Source organism: Tachyglossus aculeatus, chromosome 8, assembly GCF_015852505.1.
Source record: "Tachyglossus aculeatus isolate mTacAcu1 chromosome 8, mTacAcu1.pri, whole genome shotgun sequence".
Classification (NCBI taxonomy): domain Eukaryota; kingdom Metazoa; phylum Chordata; class Mammalia; order Monotremata; family Tachyglossidae; genus Tachyglossus; species Tachyglossus aculeatus.
In genome coordinates, this window is record NC_052073.1 from 6211139 (window position 1) to 6233015 (window position 21877).

Genomic DNA, 21877 nt, shown 5'->3' on the forward strand with positions numbered 1-21877 from the left:
ACTGCTCCCCTGATGCCAGGGCAGGCTGCTTCCTGCTTATTAGACGCGCTGGACTGAAGAGGTAGGCTGAGAAAGTTGATTTCAACAGCGTGCGTCAGCGGTGACAGAAACTCTTCTTGTGAAACGGTGGGAGGGTGAGTCGGCCTTGTCTCATCTCACCGAGGCAGGAGGGGAGGAAGGAGGATATAAATCCCTGGGCCCAAGGCTTTGGGTCACACGAGCCACTCGCCGTCACCATGAAATCCAGCGGCCTCTTCCCCTTGGCCGTCATCCTCGCCCTGGGGACCCTCCAGGTATCCTGGGCTCAAACAGGTGAGTGAAAGGGAAACAGCAGCACGGCTGTGACCTTGGGTGAGTCATTTCTCCGGGCCTCAGTTCCCTCATCTGGAAAATGGGGATGAAGACTGTGAACCCCATGTGGGACAACCCTCTATCTACCGCAGCGCTTAGAACGGTGCCTGGCACATAGCAGCTGAGAATAATAACGACAATGATGGTGTTTGTTAAGCGCTTACTACGTGCAAAGCACTGTCCTAAGCGCTGGGGAGATGCAAGGTGATCAGGTTGTCCCACGGGGGGCTCACAGTCTTAATCCTTTTAGACTGCGAGCCCACTGTTGGGTAGGGACTGTCTCTATATGTTGCCAACTTGTACTTCCAAGCGCTTAGTACAGTGCTCTGCACACAGTAAGCGCTCAATAAATACAATTGATTGATTGATTGATTAATCGCCATTTTACAGACGAGGGAACTGAGGCCCAGAGGAGTTAAGTGACTTGCCCAAAGTTGCAGCGTGGCTCAGCGGAAAGAGCCCGGGCTTGGGAGTCAGAGGTCATGGGTTCAAATCCCGGCTCCGCCCCTTGTCAGCTGTGGGACTTTGGGCAAGTCACTTCACTTCTCGGAGAAGCAGCGTGGCTCAGCGGAAAGAGCCCGGGCTTTGGAGTCAGAGGTCATGGGTTCAAATCCCAGCTCCGCCCCTTGTCAGCTGTGGGACTTTGGGCAAGTCACTTCACTTCTCTGGGCCTCAGTTCCCTCATCTGTAAAATGGGGATTGACTGTGAGCCCCACGTGGGACAACCTGATCACCTTGTATCCCCCCCCAGCGCTTAGAACAGTGCTTCGCACATAGTAAGCGCTTAACAAGTACTATCATTATTATTATTCATTCATTCGATCGTATTTGTTGAGCGCTTACTGTGTGCAGAGCACTGTACTAAGCGCTTGGGAAGTACAAGTTGGAAACATATAGAAACGGTCCCTACCCAACAGCGGGCTCACAGTCTAGAGGGCCTCATTATTATTATTATTATTATTCTCTGGGCCTCAGTTCCCTCATCTGTAAAATGGGGATTAAGACTGTGAGCCCCACGTGGGACAAGCTGATCACCTTATATCCTCCCCAGCGCTTAGAAAAGTGCTTCGCACATAGTGCTTAACAAATGTCATTAGTAGTAGTAGTAGTAGTAAGCGCTTAGCAAATGCCATAATTATTATTATTATTGTGTTTCTGGAGCTCGGAGACCAACTGTCCCTTGTCTGGACGTAGACGGAGGGCTCGGAGATTTGGTCGCCCCCACCCCCCCCCCGACCCAGCCCCTCCTGACTCTGTCTGGGCTCCGGGCAGTGTCGCCGGCCCCTGACGGACAGGGCAATCAATCAATCAATCGTATTTATTGAGCGCTTACTATGTGCAGAGCACTGTACTAAGCGCTTAGCACTGTACTAAGGGCAGGGGAGAGAGACTGTAGACTGTAGACATAACCCATCTGGCTTAACCCTGCTTGTTGGGAGCAGGGAACGTGTCTACCAGCGCTTAGAACAGTGCTTTGCACATAGTAAGCGCTCAACAAGTACCATCATTATTATTATTATTACCAACTCTACCAAATCAACCAATCATTGGTATTTATTGAGCACTTTCTATGTGTGGAGCCCCGCTCTAAGTGCTTGGGCGAGTACAGCAGAATTAACAGGTACGTTCCGCGTCCATGATGACCTTACAGGTCAGAGGCGGGCACTTCACTCTCCCAAATGCTCAGTAAGCAGCGTGGCTCAGCGGAACGAGCCCGGGCTTTGGAGTCAGAGGTCACGGGTTCTAATTCCGGCTCCGCCACTTGTCAGCTTGTTGACTTTGGGCAAGTCACTTCACTGGGCCTCAGTTACCTCACCTATAAAATGAGGATTAAGACTGTGAGCTCCCTGTGGGACAACCTGATCACCTTGTATTCCTCCAGCGCTTAGAACAGTGCTTTGCACATAGTAAGCACTTAACAAATGCCACCATTATTATCATTATCATTATTCTCTGGGCCTCAGTTCCCTCATCTGTAAAATGGGGATGAAGGCTGTGACCACCCCCCCGCTGTGGGACAACCTGATCACCTGGTAACCTCCCCAGCGCTTAGAACAGCGCTCTTTGCACATAGTAAGCGCTAGACTGTGAGCCCACTGTTGGGTAGGGACCGTCTCTATATGTTGCCAACTTGTACTTCCCAAGTGCTTAGTCCAGTGCTCTGCACACAGTAAGCGCTCAATAAATACGATTGAATGGATGAATGAATGAACAAATGCCATCATTATTATTATTACAGTGCTCTGTCAATCAATCATATTTATTGAGCGCTTACTGTGTGCAGAGCACTGGACTAAGCGCTTGGGAAGTACAAGTTGGATAGTAAGCATTCAATTCCAGTAACTGATGGATTGATTTCTCTCTAGGTGTGGTGGGGGGGCAAGGGGGACGGAGGCCCTCCGGGCTAGACTCCTGTTTTCTGAATCCATACTTCATGCTGCTGCCCGGATTATCTTTGTCCAGAAACGCTCTGAGCATATTACTCCCCTCCTCAAAAATCTCCAGTGGCTACCAATCAATCTGCGCATCAGGCAGAAACTCCTCACCCTGGGCTTCAAGGCTGTCCATCCCCTCGCCCCCTCCTACCTCACCTCCCTTCTCTCCTTCTACTGCCCAGCCCGCAACCTCCGCTCCTCTGCCGCTAATCTCCTCACTGTACCTCGTTCTCGCCTGTCCCGCCGTCGACCCCCGGCCCACGTCATCCCCCGGGCCTGGAATGCCCCCAATCCCTCTGCCCCTCCGCCAAGCTAGCTCTCTTCCTCCCTTCAAGGCCCTACTGAGAGCTCACCTCCTCCAGGAGGCCTTCCCAGACTGAGCCCCTTCCTTCCTCTCCCCCTCATCCTCCTCTCCATCCCCCCATCTTACCTCCTTCCCTTCCCCACAGCACCTGTATATATGTATATATGGTTGTACATATTTATTACTCTATTTATTTATTTATTTTACTTGTACATTTCTATCCTATTTATTTAATTTTGTTGGTATGTTTGGTTCTGTTCTCTGTCTCCCCCTTTTAGACTGTGAGCCCACTGTTGGGTAGGGACTATCTCTATGTGTTGCCAATTTGTACTTCCCAAGCGCTTAGTACAGTGCTCTGCACATAGTAAGCGCTCAATAAATACGATTCATTGATTGATTGATTGACTTTTAAGGGCCCACCTGGCGGCTAGGCCACGCTCCCTCAGTCTCACCTCTCCTCCTTCTCCGTCTATGCCCCGGTGCCAATCCCCTCGAACCACGCTCACTGCCCAGCTTCCGTTAGGCCTCCGGCCTTCGCCCACGGTCAGCAGGGAACGAGGTGCGGAGCCGCTGACCTCCTCTCACCCGGATGGTTTTTACCCTCCAGTAAACCCGAAACCGGGAAGCTGCCCTCCCGACAACATTCGCTGCATCCAAGCTGAGCCGGACCAGTGCAAGGGGGACCAAGAATGTGCCGGGATGCAGAAATGCTGCTACGCTCGCTGTGGCCTAAAGTGCAAGGATCCTCAGGGAACCACCGACTCTCACAAAGTCAAGGCCGGGCAGGATCCTAGGGTCACGGTTTGGCCGGGCATCAGAGGGACGAAGAAAGGCCAGGACAAAGGTGAGGAATCCGCCTGCTCGGGGCAAGTCATTTTGCTTGCCTGGGCCTCCGTCAAGAAACAGTGTGGTGGCCGAGTAGAAAGAGTCAGGGGTTCTGGGTTCTATTCTTAACTCCACCACTTGTCAGCTGGGTGACTTTGGGCAAATCACTTCACTGGGCCTCAGTTACCTCATCTATAAAATGGGGATTAAGACTGTGAGCTCCCTGTGGGACCACCTGATCACCTTGTATCCCCCCAGTGCTTAGAACAGTGCTTTGCACATAGTAAGCACTTAACAAATACCACTATTATTATTATTATTATTCTCTGGGCCTCAGTTCCCTCATCTGTAAAATGGGGATGAAGGCTGTGACCCCGCCCCGCCGTGGGACAACCTGATCACCTGGTAACCTCCCCAGCGCATGGAACAGTGCTCTTTGCACATAGTAAGCGCTAGACTGTGAGCCCACTGCTGGGTAGGGACCATCTCTATATGTTGCCAACTGGTACTTCCCAAGCGCTTAGTCCAGTGCTCTGCACACAGTAAGCGCTCAATAAATACGATTGAATGGATGAATGAATGAACAAATGCCATCATTATTATTATTATTACAGTGCTCTGTCAATTGTATTTATTGAGCATCCACTGTGTGCAGAGCACTGTACTAAGCGCTTGGGAAGTACAAGTTGGATAGTAAGCATTCAATTCCAGTAACTGATGGATTGATTTCTCTCTAGGTGTGGTGGGGGGGCAAGGGGGACGGAGCCCCTCCGGGCTAGACTTCTGTTTTCTGGGACTTTTAAGGGCCTACCTGGTGGCTAGGCCACGCTCCCTCCTTCTCCCCTCTCCTCCTTCTCCGTCTATGCCCCGGTGCCAATCCCCTCGAACCACACTCACTTCCCAACTTCCGTTTGGCCTCCGGCCTTTGCCCACGGTCAGCAGGGATCGAGGTGCGGAGCCGCTGACCTCCTCTCACCCGGATGGTTTTTACCCTCCAGTAAAACCAAAACCGGGAAGCTGCCCTCCCGACAACATTCGCTGCATCCAAGCTGAGCCGGACCAGTGCAAGGGGGACCAGGAATGTGCCGGGATGCAGAAATGCTGCTACGCTCGCTGTGGCCTAAAGTGCAAGGATCCTCAGGGAACCACCGACTCTCACAAAGTCAAGGCCGGGCAGGATCCTAGGGTCACGGTTTGGCCGGGCATCAGAGGGACGAAGAAAGGCCAGGACCAAGGTGAGGAATCCACCTGCTCGGGGAAAGTCATTTTACTTGCCTGGGCCTCAGTCAAGAAACAGTGTGGTGGCCGAGTAGAAAGAGTCAGGGGTTCTGGGATCTATTCTTAACTCTACCACTTGCCTGCAGGGTGACCTTGGACAATCAATCAATCAATCAATCGTATTTATTGAGCGCTTACTGTATGCAGAGCACTGTACTTCACTTCTCCGTGCCTCCCGTTCCGTCAATGTTGTGCACTGATTGCTTATGTGTGCTTGGGAGAGTATGTTGCCAACTTTACCCATTTATTTATTTTTACATATTTATTCTATTTATTTTATTTGGTTAATATGTTTCGTTTTGTTCTTTTTTACATATTTATTCTATTTATTTTATTTGGTTAATATGTTTTGTTTTGTTCTCTGTCTCCCCCTTCTAGACTGTGAGCCCTCTGTTGGGTAGGGACCGTCTCTATATGTTGCCAACCTGTACTTCCCAAGCGCTTAGTCCAGTGCTCTGCACACAGTAAGCACTCAATAAATACGATTGAATGAATGAATGTTGGGTAGGGACCGTCTCTATATGTTGCCAATCTGTACTTCCCAAGCGCTTAGTCTAGTGCTCTGCACACAGTAAGCGCTCAATAAATACGATTGAATGAATGAATGTTGGGTAGGGACCGTCCCTATATGTTGCCAACCCGTACTTCCCAAGCGCTTAGTCCAGTGCTCTGCACGCAGTAAGTGCTCAATACGATTGAATGAACGAATGGACGAACCCTCCTCCCCCTCTCCATCCCCCCGTCTTACCTCCTTCCCTTCCCCACAGCACCTGTATATATGTTCGTACATATTTATTACTCTATTTATTTATTTATTTATTTTACTTGTACATATCTATTCTATTTATTTTACTTTATTAATGTTTGGTTTTAGTTCTCTGTCTCCCCCTTCTAGACTGTGAGCCCACTATTGGGTAGGGACTGTCTCTAGATGTTGCCAACTTCCAAGCGCTTAGTACAGTGCTCTGCACACAGTAAGCGCTCAATACGATTGATAGATTGATTGATTGATTGATTGAACCAGCCCCCGGGGTCTGGCTACTAGGGGCTCTCTGCGTGGAGCATGTCAGGAAGGAATTCTTGCCCCCTCATCCTTCAACGCCCCTTCACTTCTGAACTTCCCTTTTATCCTGGGGTCCCCTCTGCCTCAATCAGTCGTTCAATCAATCAATCGTATTTATTGAGCGCTTACTGTGTGCAGAGCACTGTACTAAGCGCTTGGGAAGTACAAGTTGGCAACATATAGAGACAGTCCCTACCCAACAGTGGACTCACAGTCTAAAAGGGGGAGACGGAGAATAAAACCAAACATACTAACAAAATAAAATAAATAGAATAGATATGTACAAGTAAAATAAATAAATAAATAGTAAAATCAATCAATCGTATTTATTGAGCACTTACTGTGTGCAGAGCACTGTACCAAGCGCTTGGGAAGTCCAAGCTGGCAACATCTAGAGACAGTCCCTACCCACCAGTGGGCTCACAGTCTAAAAGGGGGAGACGGAGAACAAAACCAAACATACTAACAAAATAAAATAAAATAGATATGTACATGTAAAATAAATAAGTAAAATAAACAAATAAATAGTAAAATAAATAAATAAGTAAAATAAATAAATAGTAAAATAAATAAATCAATCAATCGTATTTATTGAGTGCTTACTGTGTGCACAGCACTGTACTAAGCGCTTGGGAAGTACAAGTCGGCAATGCATAGAGACAGCCCCTACCCAACAATCAATCAATCAATCGTATTTATTGAGCGCTTACTGTGTGCAGAGCACTGTACTAAGCGCTTGGGAAGTCCAAGTTGGCAACATCTAGAGACAGTCCCTACCCAACAGTGGGCTCACAATCTAAAAGGGGGAGATGGAGAACAAAACCAAACGTACTAACAAAATAAAATAAATAGAATGGATATGTTCAAGTAAAATAAATAAGTGAAATAAATACATAAGTGAAATGAATGAATAAATAAGTAAAATAAATAGTAAAATAAATAAATACATAAATAAATAAATAGTAAAATAAATACATACATAAATAAATAAATAGTAAAATAAATAAATAAATAAGCGATCGTGTTGTCATCGTGCTGGGCACCCTAGGGGGCAACTTGAGGTGGGCCAGTCCCTACCCAACAGTGGGCTCACAGTCTAAAAGGGGGAGACGGAGATCAAAACCAAACGTACTAACAAAATAAAATAAATAGAATGGATATGTTCAAGTAAAATAAATAAGTGAAATAAATAAATAAATAAGTGAAATGAATGAATGAATAAGTGAAATAAATAAATAAATAGTAAAAGAAATCAATAAATAAGTGAAATAAATAAACAAGTGAAATGAATGAATAAGTAGAATAAATAAATAGTGAAATAAATAAATAAATAAATAGTAAAAGAAATAAATAAGCGATCGTGTTGTCATCGTGCTGGGCACCCTAGGGGGCAACTTGAGGTGGGCCAGTCCCTACCCAACAGTGGGCTCACAGTCTAAAAAGGGGGAGACGGAGATCAAAACCAAACGTACTAACAAAATAAAATCAATAGAATGGATATGTTCAAGTAAAATAAATAAGTGAAATAAATAAATAAATAAGTGAAATAAATAAATAAGTGAAACGAATAAATAAATAAGTGAAATGAATGAATAAATCAGTAAAATAAATAAATAAATAAGTGAAATAAATAAGTGAAATGAATGAATGAATAAGTGAAATAAATAAATAAATAGTAAAAGAAATACATAAATAAGTGAAATAAAGAAGTGAAATGAATGAATAAATAAGTAGACTAAATAAATAGTGAAATAAATAAATAAATAGATAGATAAATAGTAAAATAAATAAATAAATAAGCGATCGTGTTGTCATCGCGCTGGGCACCCTAGGGGGCAACTTGAGGTGGGCCAGTCCCTACCCAACAGTGGGCTCACAGTCTAAAAGGGGGAGACGGAGATCAAAACCAAACGTACTAGCAAAATAAAATAAATAGAATGGATATGTTCAAGTAAAATGAATAAGTGAAATAAATAAATAAGTGAAATAAATAAATAAGTGAAATGAATGAATAAATAATGGAAATAAATAAATAAGTGAAATAAATAAATAAATAAGTGAAATGAATGAATGAATAAGTGAAATAAATAAATAAATAGTAAAAGAAATAAATAAATAAGTGAAGTAAATAAACAAGGGAAATGAATGAATAAATAAGTAAAATAAATAAGTGAAATAAATAAATAAATAAGTGAAATAAATAAATAAATAAGTGAAGCGTATAAATAAATAAGTGAAATGAATGAATAAATCAGTAAAATAAATAAATAAATAAGTAAATAAGTGGAATGAATGAATAAGTGAAATAAATAAATAGTAAAAGAAATAAATAAATAAGTGAAATAAATAAACAAGGGAAATGAATGAATAAATAAGTAGAATAAATAAATAGTGAAATAAATAAATAGTAAAATAAGTAAATAATTGATCGTGTTGTCATCGTGCTGGGCACCCGAGGGGGCAACTTGAGGTGGGCCAACGGTCCTGCCCCAGACTGAGCAGGCCCTGGGCAGGGGGGGAGGGGGAGGGAGGGAGGGAGGGAGGGAGGAGTGGGCCGCTCTGAGCCTGTTCCCCCGGCCGCCCGCAGGTGTGGTGAAAGAGGGGAGCTGTCCGGTGGTGAACATAAGATGCGCCATGCTCAACCCTCCGGACCGCTGCCGGAACGATTACGACTGTGGAAAAGACGAGAAATGCTGCGAGGGAGCCTGCGGGAAGGCCTGTGTCAGGATAGAAAGAAGTAAGAAGTTGGGCGAACCGGACGATCCCCCCCCGCGCCCCGGGGACCGGTGGTACCTTCCGACCCGCCGGTGGGGGGGGGTAAGGGGGGGCTTTCTGCTGGAGCCGCTCGCGGGCTCCCCCTGCTGGGCGGGGAAAGGCCGCGCCAAACGGCAGGGCGGGGCCGGGACGGGGAAGAGGGAGCACAGATTCATTCATTCAATCGTTCATTCATTCATTCAATCGTATTTATTGAGCGCTTACGGTGTGCGGAGCACTGGACTAAGCGCTTGGGAAGTACAAATTGGCAACACCTAGAGACGGGCCCTACCCAACAGTGGGCTCACAGTCTAGAAGGGGGAGACGGAGATCAAAACCAAACGTACTAACAAAATAAAATAGAATGGATATGTTCAAGTAAAATAAATAAATAAATGAGTGAAATAAATAAATGAGTGAAATAAATAAATAAATAAGTGAAACGAATAAATAAATAAGTGAAATGAATGAATAAGTAAAATAAATAAATAAATAAGTGAAATAAATAATAAGTGAGATGAATGAATGAATAAGTAAAATAAATAAATAAATAGTGAAAGAAATAAATAAGTGAAATAAATACACAAGTGAAATGAATAAGTAGAATAAATAAATAGTGAAATAAATAAATAAATAAATAGTAAAATAAATAAATAAGCGATCGTGTTGTCATCGTGCTGGGCACCCTAGGGGGCAACTTGAGGTGGGCCAGTCCCTACCCAACAGTGGGCTCACAGTCTCAAAGGGGGAGACGGAGATCAAAACCAAACGTACTAACAAAATAAAATAAATAGAATGGATATGTTCAAGTAAAATAAATAAATGAGTGAAATAAATAAATAAATAAGTGAAATAAATAAGTGAAATGAATAAATAAGTGAAATGAATAAGTAATTGAAATAAATAAATAAATAAGTGAAATAAATAAATAAATAAGTGAAATGAATGAATGAATAAGTGAAATAAATAAATAGTAAAAGAAATAAATAAATAAGTGAAATAAACAAGTGAAATGAATGAATAAATAAGTAGAATAAATAAATAGTGAAATAAATATAAATAAATAAATAAATAAATAAATAAATAAATAATAAAATAAATAAATAAGCGATCGTGTTGTCATCGTGCTGGGCACCCTAGGGGGCAACTTGAGGTGGGCCAGTCCCTACCCAACAGTGGGCTCACAGTTTAAAAGGGGGAGACGGAGATCAAAAAAACCAAACGTACTAACAAAATAAAATAAATAGAATGGATTTGTTCAAGTAAAATAAATAAGTGAAATAAATAAATAAGTGAAATAAATAAGTGAAACGAATAAATAAGTGAAATGAATTAATAAATAAGTAAAATAAATAAATAAATAAGTTAAATAAATAAATAAGTGAAATGAATGAATGAATAAGTAAAATAAATAAATAAATAAGTGAAATAAATAAATAAATGAATGAATGAATGAAATAAATAAATAGCAAGATAAATAAATAAATAAGTGAAATAAACAAGGGAAATGAATGAATAAATAAGTAGAATAAATAAATAGTGAAATAAATAAATAAATAGTAAAATAAATAAATAATTGATCGTGTTGTCATCGCGCTGGACACCCGAGGGGGCAACTTGAGGTGGGCCAACGGTCCTGCCCCAGACTGAGCAGGCCCTGGGCAGGGGGGAGGGAGGAGTGGGCCGCTCTGAGCCTGTTCCCCCGGCCGCCCGCCCGCAGGTGTGGTGCAAGAGGGGAGGTGTCCGGTGGTGAACATAAGATGCGCCATGCTCAACCCTCCGGACCGCTGCCGAAACGATTACGACTGTGGAAAAGATGAGAAATGCTGCGAGGGAGCCTGCGGGAAGGCCTGTGTCAGGATAGAAAGAAGTAAGAAGTTGGGCGAACCGGCAGATCCCCCCCCCGCGCCCCGGGGACCGGTGGTACCTTCCGACCCGCCGGTGGGGGGGTAAGGGGGGGCTTTCTGCTGGAGCCGCTCGCGGGCTCCCCCTGCTGGGCGGGGAAAGGCCGCGCCAAACGGCCGGGCGGGGCCGGGACGGGGAAGAGGGAGCACAGATTCATTCATTCATTCAATCGTATTTATTGAGCGCTTACGGTGTGCGGAGCACTGGACTAAGCGCTTGGGAAGTCCAGGTTGGCAACACCTAGAGACGGGCCCTACCCAACAGTGGGCTCACAGTCTAGAAGGGGGAGTCTACAGATGCCCTGCTTCATTCATTCACTCTTCATTCGGATTTATTGAGCCCTTACTGGGGGCTGAGCACTGTACTGACTGCTTGGGAGAACACAATACAACAATAGACACATTAATGCAATCCTATGTACCGAGCGCTTGCTGTGTGCTGAGCACTATACTAAGCGCTTGGGAGAACGCAGTAGAACAGCAGGGATTTATTCAGTCCTATTGAGCCCTTACTGTGGGCTGAGCATTGTACTAACCGCCTGGGAGAACGCAATACAACAATAAACAGACACATTTATGCAATCCTATTTACCGAGCGGTTGCTGTGTGCTGAGCACTATACTAAGCGCTTGGGAGAACGCAATAGAACAGCAGACATTTATTCAATCCTATTGAGTGCTTACTGTGGGCTGAGCACTGTACTAACCGCTTGGGAGAACACAATACAACAACAGACACATTTATGCAATCCTATTTACCGAGCGGTTGCTGTGTGCTGAGCACTATACTAAGCACCTGGGAGAACGCAATAGAACAGCAGACATTTATTCAATCCTATTGAGTGCTTACTGTGTGCCGAGCACTGTACTAACTGCTTGGGAGAATGCAATACAACAATAAACAGCCACATTTATTCAATCCTATTTACCGAGCGCTTGCTGTGTGCTGAGCACTACTAAGCACTTGGGAGAATGCAATAGAACAGCAGAGACATTCAATCCTATTGAGCACTTGCTGTGTGCTGAGCACTATACTAAGCGCTTGGGAGAACGCAATAGAACAGCAGACATATTTATTCAATCCTATTGAGTGCTCACTGTGTGCTGAGCACTGTACTAACCGCTTGGGAGAACGCAATACAACAATAAACAGACACATTTATTCAATCCTATTTACTAAGCGTTTGCTGTGTGCTGAGCACTACTAAGCACTTGGGAGAATGCAATAGAACAGCAGACACATTCAATCCTATTGAGCATTTGCTGTGTGCTGAGCACTATACTAAGTGCTTGGGAGAACGCAATAGAACAGCAGACACATTTATTCGATCCTATTGAGTGCTTACTGTGTGCTGAGCACTGCACTAACCACTTGGGAGAACACAGTACAACAATAAACAGGCACATTTATTCAATCCTATTTACTGAGCGCTTACTGTGTGCTGAGCACTGTAATAAGCGCTTGGGAGAACGCAATAGAACAATAAACAGACACATTCATTCATTCAATCGTACTTACTGAGTGCTAACTGTGTGCACAGCACTGTACTAAGCGCTGGGGAGACCACAATAGAACAATAAACAGACACATTCATTCGATCGTACTTACTGAACGCTTACTGTGTTCACAGCACTGTACTAAACGCTTGGGGGAATACGATATAACAATGGACACATTCATTCAATCGAGTGCTACTGGGTGCAGAGCACTGTACTACGCGCTTGGGAGAATACGGTAGAACGATTAACAGACACATTCCCTGCCCACAGTGAGCTGATAGTCTAGAGGGGGAGAAAGACATAAATAGAAATAAGTAAATGACAGCTATGCAGGGTTGAGGGGGTCAGGAAAGGGGAGAGAAAAGGTGGCTAGGCCCAGGGCTCTGATCTCTTTCTCTCTCCACAGATTGAGCGGCTGCGGTTGAGATGTCCCCAGGTTTAAGGCCCAATTGGACGCCTGCCCGGCTCCAGGACCACCCCTCTCTGTGACTTTCGAGGGGTCTGCCCTTGCCCCTCCTGCCGCTGCTGTAGTAACTACCCCCTCTCACTGCAACCAATAAACAAACCCCATCTCCCCCCTGTCCCAGCACCCTGCTTGTGTCTTGGCATTTTTGGGTGGCTCCTTCCGAGAGGGGCCGGGTGGGGAGAGGGAAGAAGAGGGGCCGGGAAAGGGGGGGCACATTGCCAGAAGAATGAGGGAAACAGCCTCTTTGAGCCTCTTTTGGGGGACCAATTCTGTCCAAGTGTGAACAAGAGGGGAGAGCTATCTGGGGCAGAGAAGGGAGCAGCCCCATAATAATAGTAGTGGTACTGGTTCAGTGCTTTACTGGGTGCCAGGCACTGCCCTAAGCGCCGGGATGGATACGAGCAAATGGGGTTGGACACGGTCCCTGTCCCACGTGGGGCTCCCAGTCTCAATCCCCGTTTGACAGATGAGGGAACTGGGGCTCGAAAAAGCGAAGTGACTCGCCCAAGGTCACACAGCAGGCAAGTGGTGGAGTGGGGATTAGAACCCATGATCTTGTGACTCCCAGTCCCACAATCTGCTTCCAAAGTTAACTCATCTTACGCATCCCTTTGCTTCCTCCCTCCGTTCTCTGCATCAGTTTAGTGGCAGTCTCCCCGGGCAATTTTTACGATTTTTGAGAGCAGGGAGCGCTTAGTACAGACCTCTGGATATAGTAAAAGCAGCACGGTTGTGATGGATTGGGCTAGGTTCGTGCTCTTTCCACAAGGCAACACTGCTTCCCTATCATTCATTCATTCGTATTTACTGAGCACTTCCTGTGTGCAGAGCACTGTACTAAGTGCTTGGGAAGTACAAGTTGGCAACACATAGAGACGGTCCCTACCCAACAGTGGGCTCACAGTCTAGAAGGGGTAGGGAGGCAGCGTGGCTCAGTGGAAAGAGCCCGGGCTTTGGAGTCAGAGGTCATGAGTTCAAATCCCAGCTCCGCCAATTGTCAGCTGTGTGACTTTGGGTAAGTCACTTCACTTATCTGCGCCGCAGTTACCTCATCTGTAAAATGGGGATTATGACCGTGAACCCCCCCCCCCGTGGGATCACCTGATCACCCTGTAACCTCCCCAGCACTTAGAAGAGTGCTTTGCACATAGTAAGCCCTTAATAAATGCCATTATTATTAAAAAAATTTTAAGTGCTTAGTACAGTGCCCTGCACACAGTAAGCACTCAGTAAATACAACTGATTGTTTGATTGATTGATCTATCAACAACGATACTCTTGATCAACGCTTTCATTTTTTCCAGGGTTCTTTTATATTGGTTTCCTCATTTTGTCCAGCACCCCTACAAACGTAGGGTGAGGCAGGTATTAATTAGCTCCATTTCATAGGTGAGGAAACTGAGGCCCAAAGAGTTTAAGCCACTTGCCCCAGGCCATACATTAGGACCAGGGGCAGGGCTGGAATCCATCCTCTGGCTTTTTATGTCCACTGGTTCAAAGAACCGGGATCAATCATATTTATTGAACACTTACTATGTGCAGAGCACTGTACCCAATCGGATTAGTAGCTACGATTTCCCTTTTCAGAAGCTACCTGGTTCATCTCCATGCAGATGCTTTGCACAGAGTAAGCGCTTAACAAATACCATCATTAATATTTTTTTAAAAAATGGCATTCCGGAGGCTCTAAGTGCTAAGCACCGTCCTAGCACTGGGGTAGATGCCAATTTATCAGATTGGACACAGTCCCCGTCCAACACATCAAATGACGTATCATGAAGCCCTTCCTAGAACTGTAACTCTTGAAGGAATCCCCCACGCATGCCTCCTCCTGCCCCATTCCCTGAGTCTAGTCTACTCTCCCGAGCGCTTAGTACAGTGCCCTGCCCACAGTAAAAGCTGAATAAACACGATTCAACGAATGAGGCCCGGTGCCTCACACCTCGGTTTCTCTAAAGACCTTCCTCTTTCGCCAGCCCCCACCCACTCGGTCGCTGCAGGTGCTGCCATCTCTCCCCATGGCTGCGCTATGCTGCCACATGCTGCTCTGTAAATAACTGTGGCACTTATTGAGCGCCTACTGGGGGCTAAGCACTGTTCTAAGCACTGGGGTAGTTACAAGCTAATCAGGTGGGACACAGTTCCTCTCCCACATGGGCTCACAGTCTCAATCCCCTTTAGAGAAGCAGCGTGGCTCAGTGGCAAGAGCCCGGGCTTGGGAATCAGAGGTCATGGGTTCTAATCCTGTCTCCCCCACCTAGTGGCTCAGTAGGAAAGAGCCCGGGCTTTGGAGTCGGAGGTCGTGGGTTCAAATCCCGGCTCTGCCACATGTCAGTTGGGTGACTTTGGGCAAGTCACTTCACTGCTCTGTGCCTCAGTTACCTCATCTGGAAATGGGGATGAAGACTGTGAGCCCTACGTGGGACAACCTGATCACCTTGTATCCCCCCCCCCCAAGTGCTTAGAACAGTGCTTGGCACATGGTAAGCGCTGAATAAATGCCATTATGATGATCATGTCTGGTGTGAGACCTTGGGCAAATCAGTTAACTTCTCTGCACCTCAGTTACTGTATCTATAAAATGGGGATGAAGACTGTGAGCCCCACGTGGGACAACGTGATCACTTCGTAACACCCCCAGCGCTTAGAACAGTGCCCGGCACATACATAGTAAGCGCTTAACAAATGTCATCATTAATTTTTACAGATGAGGTAACTGAGGCCCGGAGAAGTGAAGTGACTTGCCCAAGATCACACAGGAGACGGGATTACAACCCAGGCCCTTCTGACTTCCAAGCCCGGGCTTTACCCACTAAACCACGTTGCTTGTTTGGGGCGGGGTCATTCATTTATTCAATCGTATTTCTTGAGGGCTTACTGTGTGCCGAGCACTGTGCTAAGCGCTCGGGAAGTATAAGTCGGCAACGTAGAGAGACGGTCCCTACCCAACAACGGGCTCACAACTTCACTTTGCTTCTGTAGGAGTAGTGGTCTAGTAGCTGGAACACGGGTTTGGGAGGCAGAGGTGACGGGTTCTGATCCCAGCTCCACCGCTTTTATCTGCTGTGTGACCTTGGGCAAGTCACTTTACTTCTCCGGGCCTCAGTCACCTCATCGGTAAAATGGGGATTGAGAGTGCGAGCCCCATGTGGGACAGGGACTCTGTCCGACCCGATTACCCGTATCGACCCCAAGCGCATAGGACAGTGCTTGGCCCACGGTAAGCGCTTAACACATACCGTAATTATTATTATTAAAGCAAGAGGAAGCTATTCCTTTAGTGGGGTTGAGTGGGCACAGTGAGAACAAGGTCGAAAACCCCACCCAAGGGGGGTCGCTGTCCATTCTGCAGTATTTATCATCCCTTGTACTTTGATTAAATTAGAGGCTGTTCTGGTATAAAGAAGCTCTGATTTACTCAAACCAGAGTTGGCCTTGTCAGAGGCAGGGGCACCTCTGCCTCTCCATCGCCTCTCCCTGCTAGTGCTGGAAGAAGCGCTAGTAGTAACAAACTCATCTCTGACATACCCTTTTTAAGCAGAGTTCGTGAAGTTTTTCTTCCACCGTAATCTGGTCCCGTGACTCGGATGACGACGTTCGACAGCCGTCTGGACCAGTCCGTCTCTCAGTGACCATCATGCGTGCAACCACAAAGGCAGGAGATCTTATCAAAACTCTCACCCTGTCTCTCCTTAACCGCCATCCTCAACCGGTCGCTCTCCAGTGGCTTCTTCCCCACTGCCTTTAAACATGCCCACGTCTCCCCTCTCGCCCCCAAAACCCTCCCTTGACCCCACGGCCCCCTCCAGTTATCGCCCCATCTCCCTCCTGCCATTCCTCTCCAAACTCCTTGAAGCGAGTCGTCTACGTCCGCTGTCTCAGATTCCTCTCCTCCAATTCTCTCCCAGACCCCCTCCAGTGTGGCTTCTGTCCCTTTCCCTCTCAGAGGTCACCGATGACCTCCTTCTTGCCAAATCCAACGGCCTCTACTCCATCCTGATCCTCCTCGACCTCTCAGCTGCCTTTGACCCTGTGGACCACCCCCTTCTACTGGAGACATTATCCAACCTCGGCTTCACTGACTCCGACCTCTCCCGGTTCTCCTCTCATCTCTCTGGACATTCGTTCTCAGTCTCCTTCGTGGGCTCCTCCTCTGCCTCCCACCCCTTAACTGTGTGGAGGGGTCTTTCTCTTCTCTACCTATACTCACTCCCTTGGAGAACTCATTCGCTCCCACGACTTCCACTACCATCTCTAGGCAGATGACACCCGAATCGACATCTCCTCCCCTGATCTCTCTCTCACTCTGCAGTCTCGCATTGGGCTCACAGCCTGGCTCAATGGAAGGAGCCCGGGCTTGGGAGTCAGAGGCCGTGGGTTCAAATCCAGGCTCCGCCAATTGTCAGCTGTGTGACTTTGGGCAAGTCACTTATCTCTCTGTGCCTCAGTTACCTCATCTGGAAAATGGGGATTAAGCCTGTGAGTCCCACGTGGGACAACCTGATTGCCTTGTATCCTCCCCAGCACTTAGTACAGTACTCTGTACACAGTAAGCGCTCAATAAGTACGATTGAATGAGTGAATCTCCTCCTGCCTTCAAGATCTCTCTACTTGGTTGTCCTCCCGTCGTCTCAAACTTAACATGTTCAAAGAGAGCTCCTTATCTTCCCACCTAGACCCTATCCTTTCCCATCACTGTAGACGGAACCACCATCCTTCCTATCTCACAAGCCCGTACCCTAAGCCTCACCCTTGCCTCCTCTCTCTCATTTGGCCCCCGTATTCGATCCATCACCAAATCCTGCCTACACAACATTGTGAAAATCTGCCCTTTCTTCTCCATCCAAACTGCTACCACGTTAATACAATCACTCATCCTACCTTGCTTAGATTACCTCATCAGCCTCATTGCTGACCTTCTGTCTCTCCCCACTCCATACTCCACACTCGAGAAGCAGCGTGGCTCGGTAGGAAAGAGCCCGGGCTCTGGATTCAGAGGTCATGGGTTCAAATCGCAGCTCCGCCAATTGCCAGCTGTATGACTTTGGGCAAGTCACTTCACTTGTCCGGGCCTCCGTTGACTCATCTGTAAAATGGGGATTAGACTGTGAGCTCCCCGGGGGACAACCTGATCACCTTGTAGCATCCTCAGCGCTTAGAACAGCGCTTTGCACACAGTAAGCGCTTAATAAATGCCATCATTATTATTATTATTGTACTTCACTCCGCTGTCCGGATCACCTGTCTACAGAAACATTTAGGACGCAGCACCCCCTTCCTCAAAAATCTCCAGTGGTTGCAAATCCATCTCTGTATCAGACAGAAAACTCCTCGCCATTGGCTTTAAAGCACTCCATCCCCTTGCCCGCACACTTGGCTCCTCTGGTGCTAGCCTTCTCACTCTTCCTCGATCTCGCCTGTCTCTCCACCAACCCCTGCCCCCCGTCCTTCCTCTGGCCCTGGAAAGCCCTCCCTCCTCAAATCCGCCAAATAATTACTCCCTTCTCCTTCCCCACCAGCTTCAAAGCCTTATTCCAAGAGGCCTTCCTCACATTTCCTCATCTCCCAACTCCTTCCGTGTCACCCCGACTGGCTCCCTTGGTTCTTCCCCCGTCTCCAAGCCCCACTGCATTTATGTACATATCTGTCATTTTACATTATTTGGAATGCTTTCTGTCTCTCCTCCTCCAGACTGTGAGCTCACTGTGGGCAGTTGATGTGCCTGTTCACAGTTGTATTGTCCTCTCCCAAGTGCTTAGTCCAGTGTTCTGCACAGAGTAACTGCTCAATAAATACAATTGTATTGAATGAATCAATTCGGCGCTGAGAACAGTGCTTTGCACATAGTAAGCGCTTAACAAATGCCGTCATTATTATAATGAATAAACCGAGGAGGCCAGTTGACCCCCCGGCAAGGCTGGTGGATAAAGCGGGGAGCTCGTAACTGAAGCAAATAGACAGAGCAGCCTTCGGGGCTCAAACCACCATTCCTGGATCCTTGAACAGTTTCTCTGGCATTACCTCGGTCAATACTGGTTTCGGCGCAGTGACCCCTGAGTCGGCCTTGAAATTAAAGAGCAAGGACAGGCTGTCAGACAGCCAGCTTTTGGATCCTGGCCAGTCTCCTAGCATAGAACTGGCGGGCCCAGACACGCAACAACTCTGGAATGGGCATGTGTGGAGGATACTCTCCTCTTTTAACCCAGCACGTACACTTCACTCCTAGATGCTCACCTTCTCACTATTCATTCATTCATTCAATCATATTTATTGAGCGCTTACTGTGTGCAGAGCACTGTACTAAACACTTGGGAAGTACAAGTTAGCAACATATAGAGACGGTCCCTACCCAACAGCGGGCTCACAGTCTAAAAGGGGGAGACAGACAACAAAACAAAACATATTAACAAAATAAAATAAATAGAATGAATATGTACAAGTAAAATAGAGTAATAAATATGTACAAACGCACATACATATATATATATATATATATATATATATATATATATATATATACAGGTGCTATGGGGAGGGGAAGGAGGGAAGGCGGGGGGGATGGGAAGGGGAAGGAGGGGGAGAGGAAAGTGGGGGCTCAGTGTGGGAAGGCCTCCTGGAGGAGGTGAGCTCTCAGCAGGGCCTTGAAGGGAGGAAGAGAGCTAGCTTGGCGGATGTGGGGAGGGAGGGCATTCCAGGCCCGGGGAAGGACGTGGGCCGGGGGTCGACGGCAGGACGGGAGAGAACGAGGCACAGTGAGGAGATTAGTGGCAGAGGAGCAGAGGGTGCGGGCTGGACTGGAGAAGGAGAGAAGGGAGGTGAGGTAGGAGGGGGCGAGGGGATGGACAGCCTTGAAGCCAAGAGTGAGGAGTTTTTGCCTGATGCGTAGGCTGATTGATAACCCACTGGAGATTTTTGAGGAGAGGAGTAACATGCCCAGAGCGTTTCTGCACAGAGGCGATCCGGACAGCGGCGTGAAGTATGGATTGAAGCAGCGGGGAAGATAAAGCCCAGCCCAGCCAGCCCGGCCACCATGGGGAAGCAGCGGGGCTCAGAGGAAAGAGTGAGGGCTTCAGAGTCCGAGGTCATGGGTTTGAATCCCGGCTCTGCCACTTGTCAGCTGTGTGACCTTGGGCAAGCCACTTAACTTCTCTGCGCCTCAGTTACCTCATCTGTAAAATGAGGATTAAGACTGTGATCCCAAAGTGGGACAACCTGATCACCTTGTAGCCCGTCCCCCCCCCAGCGCTTAGAACAGTGCTTTGCACACAGTAAGCGCTTAACAAATACCACCATTATTATTATTATTATTATTGAAGTGAGGAGAGACAGGAGGATGGGAGATCGGAGAGGAGGCTGATGGAATGATCCAGTCGGGATAGGATGAGAGATTGAACGAGCAGGGTAGCGGTTTGGATGGAGAGGAAAGGGCAGATCTTGACGATGTTGCAGAGGTGAGATCGGCAGGTTTTTGGTGACGGATTGGATGTGAGGGGCGAACGAGAGCGCGGAGTCGAGGGTGACACCCAGGTTGCGGGCTTGTGAGACGGGAAGGATGGTAGTGCCGTCAACAGAGATGGGAAAGTCAGGGAGAAGGCAGGGTTTGGGAGGGAAGGTAAGGAGTTCAGTCTTGGACATGTTGAGTCTTAGACGGTGGGCAGACATCCAGATGGAGATGTCCTGAAGGCAGGAGGAGATACGGGCCTGGAGGGAGGGAGGGAGGGAGAGCAGGGGCAGAGATGTAGATCTGGGTGTCATCAGCCTAGAGGTGATAGTTGAAGCCGTGGGAGCGAATGAGTTCACCAAGGGAGTGAGTGTAGTTAGAGAACAGAAGGGGATGAAGAACTGACCCTTGAGAAAACCCTACAGTAAGGGGATGGGACGGGGAGGAGGAGCCCGCGAAAGAGACTGAGAATGAACGACCGGAGAGATAAGAGGAGAACCAGGAGAGGACGGAATCTGTGAAGCCAAGGTCGGATAGCGTGTTGAGGAGAAGGGGGTGGTCCACATTGTCGAAGGCAGCTGAGAGGTCAAGGAGGATTAGGACAGAGTAGGAGCCGTTGGATTTGGCAAGCAGGAGGTCACTGGTGACCTTTGAGAGGGCAGTTTCGGTGGAATGAAGGGAACGGAAGACAGATGGGAGGGGGTCGAGGAGAGAGTTGACGTTGAGGAATTCGAGGCAGCGGGTGTAGACGATTCGTTTGAGGGTTTGGAAAGGAATGGTAGGAGGGAGATAGGGCGATACCTAGAAGGTGAGGTGGGGTCAAGAGAGGGTTTTTTTAGGATGGGAGAGATGTGGGCATGTTTGAATGCAGAGGGAAAGGAACCCGTGGAGAGTGAGCGGTTGAAGATGGAAGTTAAGGAGGGGAGGAGGGACGGAGCGAGAGATTTCATAAGATGAGAGGGAATGGGGTCAGAAGTACAGGTGGCCGGAGTAGCACTTGAGAGGAAGGAGGAGACCTCCTCTGAGGATACTGCTGGGAAGGATGAGGGAGTACCGGGGAGGTTTGAGGGCCGGGGGGTTGGAGAAGCGGGGGGGGGGTGACTTTGGGGAGCTCAGACTTGATGGATTTTATTAATGACGTAGGAGGCCAGATCGTTAGGGGTGAGGGAAGGAGGAGGGGGAGGAACAGGGGTCCTGAGAAGGGAGTTAAAGGTACAGAAGAGCTGACGGGGATGATGGGCATGGGTGTCAATAAGGGAGGAGAAATAGTTTTGTATGGCAGAGGAGAGGGCAAAGTTAAGGCAGGAAAGGATAAACTTGAAGTGAACGAGGTTGGCATGGTGTTTAGACTTTCGCCAGCAACGTTCAGCTGTTCGAGTGTAAGAGCGAAGGAGGCGGACAGTGGCAGTGATCCAGGGCTGTGGTTTAGTGGTACGAGATCGGCGAAGGGAAAGGGGAGCGAGGGAGTCGAGCTGAGCTCCCCCAATCTTACCTCCTTCCCTTCCCCGCAGCTCCTGTATATATGTATATATGTTTGTACTTATTTATTACTCTATT

General features: G+C 47.3%; 1 protein-coding gene across 1 annotated transcript in view; it reads left to right on the forward strand.

The window, feature by feature from the left end:
* The first annotated feature begins 236 nt into the window (after window positions 1–236).
* Window positions 237–21877, forward strand: part of LOC119931798 — a 29383-nt gene continuing 7742 nt past the window's right edge. Inside the window, exons 1-8 of the mRNA XM_038750697.1 lie at window positions 237–312; window positions 3698–3934; window positions 4914–5150; window positions 8844–8993; window positions 10704–10959; window positions 14184–14235; window positions 14856–14928; window positions 18927–19050. Of these exons, the coding sequence (XP_038606625.1) occupies window positions 237–312; window positions 3698–3934; window positions 4914–5150; window positions 8844–8993; window positions 10704–10959; window positions 14184–14235; window positions 14856–14928; window positions 18927–19050 (1205 nt within the window). The remainder of the gene's footprint in view (window positions 313–3697; window positions 3935–4913; window positions 5151–8843; window positions 8994–10703; window positions 10960–14183; window positions 14236–14855; window positions 14929–18926; window positions 19051–21877) is intronic.